The sequence below is a fragment of the Limulus polyphemus genome, unplaced genomic scaffold, assembly GCF_000517525.1.
Source record: "Limulus polyphemus unplaced genomic scaffold, Limulus_polyphemus-2.1.2 Scaffold9078, whole genome shotgun sequence".
NCBI lineage: Eukaryota > Metazoa > Arthropoda > Merostomata > Xiphosura > Limulidae > Limulus > Limulus polyphemus.
Genome location: NW_013674688.1, coordinates 20,495 through 24,561, shown reverse-complemented (window position 1 = coordinate 24,561; position 4,067 = coordinate 20,495). Strand labels below are relative to the sequence as shown.

The 4,067-nt window shown below is 31.2% G+C and overlaps 1 protein-coding gene across 1 annotated transcript in view; it reads right to left on the bottom strand.

Annotated features, from left to right (window-relative positions):
- LOC106475737 (THO complex subunit 5 homolog) overlaps positions 1-4,067 on the bottom strand; it is a 22,112-nt gene that overhangs the window by 1,707 nt on the left and 16,338 nt on the right. Inside the window, exons 9-10 of the mRNA XM_013936411.2 lie at positions 1,735-1,812; positions 299-342 (exon numbers count right to left, since the gene is read on the bottom strand). Of these exons, the coding sequence (XP_013791865.2) occupies positions 299-342; positions 1,735-1,812 (122 nt within the window). The remainder of the gene's footprint in view (positions 1-298; positions 343-1,734; positions 1,813-4,067) is intronic.

The following is a 4,067-nucleotide window of genomic DNA, read 5'->3' as shown; positions in this document are numbered from 1 at the left end:
CTCCCGACGCATTTTTCCAATTTCTCCATCCCGACTGGATTCTATGGCTTATTTCTTTGGATTAGATAATATAACAATGAACTCAAAATAAATCTGTTTCTGATCAACGTAAACTTCCCTCTACAACACTTAAAACCTAGCATCAGCTGAAAAAACAATGATTTAAGAGCAACTAAGACAACTGTATTATGTGTGAGCCACTCCTTTACCCTTTTTCATATGTAACTTTATGTAAAACATGAAAAAATAATCCACGATCTTTCAACAAGGAAGATTTTGTGACAATAAGTTAACTTACCACTCTAGGAGCATCATCTTGGTCAGACTCTCCACTATCTTCTTCTAAATGGGTTAAATTACATCTCTTAATCACTAAGAAACTAGTGCTAATAACTTTATTCTTTATTGAATTAAAGTCCCACACCATTAAGATCGTAATTCATTTTCAAAAGGAGAGAAAAAAAATGTTTAATAGCAAAATGGAACTTTAAAATTTTACTACATAATCACACATAATCAGATAACTTCATACAGAAAAATAATACATCTTTAAACATTAAATCAGGGTAAAATCTACTGTATTAAACTCTGGCACAAAGTAAGTTTAGGTATAAAGATACTGGTGGGGAAATCTACAGAACTGACACAAAATGAGTTTGGGTATAAAGATACTGGTGGGGAAATCTACAGAACTGACACAAAATGAGTTTAGGTGTAAAGATACTGGTGGGGGAAATCTACAGAACTGACACAAAATGAGTTTAGGTGTAAAGATACTGGTGGGGAAACCTACAAAACTGACACAAAATGAGTTTAGGTGTAAAGATACTGGTGGGGAAACCTACAAAACTGACACAAAATATGTTTGGGTATAAAGATACTGGTGGGGAAATCTACAGAACTGACACAAAATGCATTTGGGTATAAAGGTACTGGTGGGAAAATCTACAGAACTGAAACAAAATAAGTTTGGGTATAAAGATACTGGTGGGGAAATCTACAGAACTGACACAAAATGACCAATCTTGTATAGTGTTAGGGTAGAGAAAATAACAGATAAAATGTAAAGTTTAATTAAATCAAACATTTGAAATGTATTCAGGAGATTTTATAGATTACAAAAATGAAATCTGAGATGAAGAAAAATATTTTTTAATCTTAACATGAAAATCACTTTGCACACGGACTATTCAAAACAAATACTCGATATATTCAAGGACAAATATTTTTTTTAGTTTATTAAAAATACTTCACTAAAAATATGACTTTTTGTAAGTGAAAGACTGCCAGATGTTGTAAAGATATACATACTATATTAAAAGTTAGTAGTATCAAATCTATAAAGACTTTGAAAGAGTACAAAGAGGTCACGTGGTCGGTCAAATTGACTGAGCCCGTGTTGAGATAGTTAATATGTTTTGTACATACATTATATATCCATACCAATCACATTAAATGACTATCCCACCACCTAAACGTTTATACTCTAACGTATTTCATGAAAGTCCTAAATATTTTTTCCAACCAGTGTTTCTTACAATACTTAACTGTTGGTAAGGATTCCCCTTTTAATGCTATTTACATTAAATTAAAGGCTCGGTATTACAACTAGTGATTTTCTTGTATCAAACAATGAAATAATATTGTTTTCAAAACATTTAAAATGGATAGAAACAACGAACATTTTTACAAAGTGTATCAGCTACTAGTGTAATGTTTGGAAGTAAAGCTTACCCGTGTTTTCCTGAGTCGTCGTTTGTAAAGCTCTTGCTTCCTCCACATTACCTTCCATCTTAACCTCTAACTGCTTATCTAAACCAACCAGTAGAGAAAAACTTTCAAACATAAATAAACAAATCATTGTTTTCTTGTGTGAAAACCCATATCAATCAAATATTTTATTAAAGCTAGAAGTTTATAACTATCAAATATATCACTTTTGTCCAGTGAAGTTTGTTCGTAACTGAAAAAAAAATATTTATTAACTCTTCATGTAATCAGAGTCAACTGTTTCAAATAGACATCTATTTAAAACCACAGATTTTCACAAAATACTATTTTTTTATCATAACACTGTTTCTTGTATATTATTTTATTTAAAGGCATATTCCTCAATCTATTATTGCAATTTTAAGAAAAAAATTGCAGAAATGCTCAGTCCGAACTTTTTTGAGAAAAGCTACCATTGTAGTGATTAAACAAATAAATTTACTGGAAAACGGCGTAAATTGATGCTGGCTTTAAAAGAGGTTACATTAACCTCTACTGCATTCTTCAGTCTAAGGAACCAAGAACATTATTTTAATTCTACATGCATGGGGTTAGTCCAATGGATCAATACTCTCAATGTAGAACTACTGTTTACTATAATTCTGAATTTACTATATGTATCTTCATGACATTTGACAAGCTTTTAGTAAACATGAAACATATGTTCTACCCAAATATGTGAATTTGTAAAAATGTTTGACTTTTTTGTTTATATCTCTGTAAAGCAAGAAGCTTAGAGGCTATAAAGTAACACTGTATTTTATTAATACACGTACTATTAAGTAGGTAAGTTTCAACAAATTCAGAAGATCATACGAGGGTAGGAAAAAAATTTTAAATGTGTAATTACGAATAAAGTGTCACATGATAGAGACAAGTGTAAATTTATTTAAGTACTTTTTATTATATTGAAGAAATATAACATATAATATTAAAATTTCAATTATAAACTATGTTTTAATGTCAAGTTTATTAACATACACTGATAATAGAGCTAATTATATTTTAAATGTAATATTGTAAAAAGGTTGTGACATATGAACTTTGACCCACCCATGAGCATGGGGTTAATATCCTTTTGATATGATTATCATTTTATGACAGCTAATAACACTTTTTAAGTCAACTACAGATTGAAGATATCGGATAAAGACACCAGAAAAATAAGCCTATTGTAAAACATATTCTTTATAACGTTGCATAATTTTTTAAAGAGCTAATCATCAGGATAATATGCTAACTTTCCTACAATGATCCAGTTTCTCAATAGTTGGGATTACCACCCCCCCCCCCAAGAAATCCACGAATATAAAATAAAATTTTAATTTTCAACCTTACTTCTCTGCATATGGGCTTGGTCATTTAGACCAACCATGTAACCACCAGGTAACTATAGGTATTTTTACTGAAGTCTTGTCTGTGAATATAATGAGTTAGAGTGTAATTCAGTCTCTAACTAGACTAAATACAAGGTTTTCACCTTACAGTTTTTGTAAGCCCTTCAATAGTGGGCAGGTTGCAAAGTGTTGGAAGTTAGCTAATGTCATTCCTCTTTTGAAGAGAGATAATAAAAATTGACCCAGTAATTATAGGACTGTTAGTCAGTTGGGGGAAACTTTCTGAAAGTCTGACAAAAGATGCTTTGCAAAGTCATTTAACAAAGTTTAGAATTTTATTGGATTGTCAACATGGTTTCACTAAGAGAAAATCTTGCCTTACAAATCTTTTGACATTCTTTGAAAAGGTTACTGTTTATGTATATCAGGGTGAGGGTGTAGATTTGGTCTATATCTGGATTTTCAGAAAGCATTTGACAAGGTACCACATATACGGCTTGTAAAAAAAATTATCTCTATAGGTGTGGTGGATACGTTAGCTAATTAGATAGAAAAGTGGTTGGATAAAAGAAAGCAGAGGATTGTTACAAATGGAGTTCAGTCAAACTGGATTAATGTTACACCTGGGGTACCTCAGGGTTCAGTATTAGGACCTTTGCTCTTTTTGATTTACATCAGTGACATAGATGAAGGAATATCCAATAAGTTACTTATATTTACTGGTCTTGGGTGTTGCTAGCTGTGAAGAGGATGCTGCTAATTTACACAAGAATTCAGATCATTTAGTGAGTTGGGTAAATAAATGGCAGATGGGTTTTAATTATAATAAATGCAAGATAAAGCGTGTGAGTTTACTATAATTTGAATTATAAGTATAAAATGGATGGGAATAATCTTAGTCAGTGTCATGAAAAGAAAGGGATCTTGGTGTAATAGTTGATCAGTCTCTAAAGCCATTCA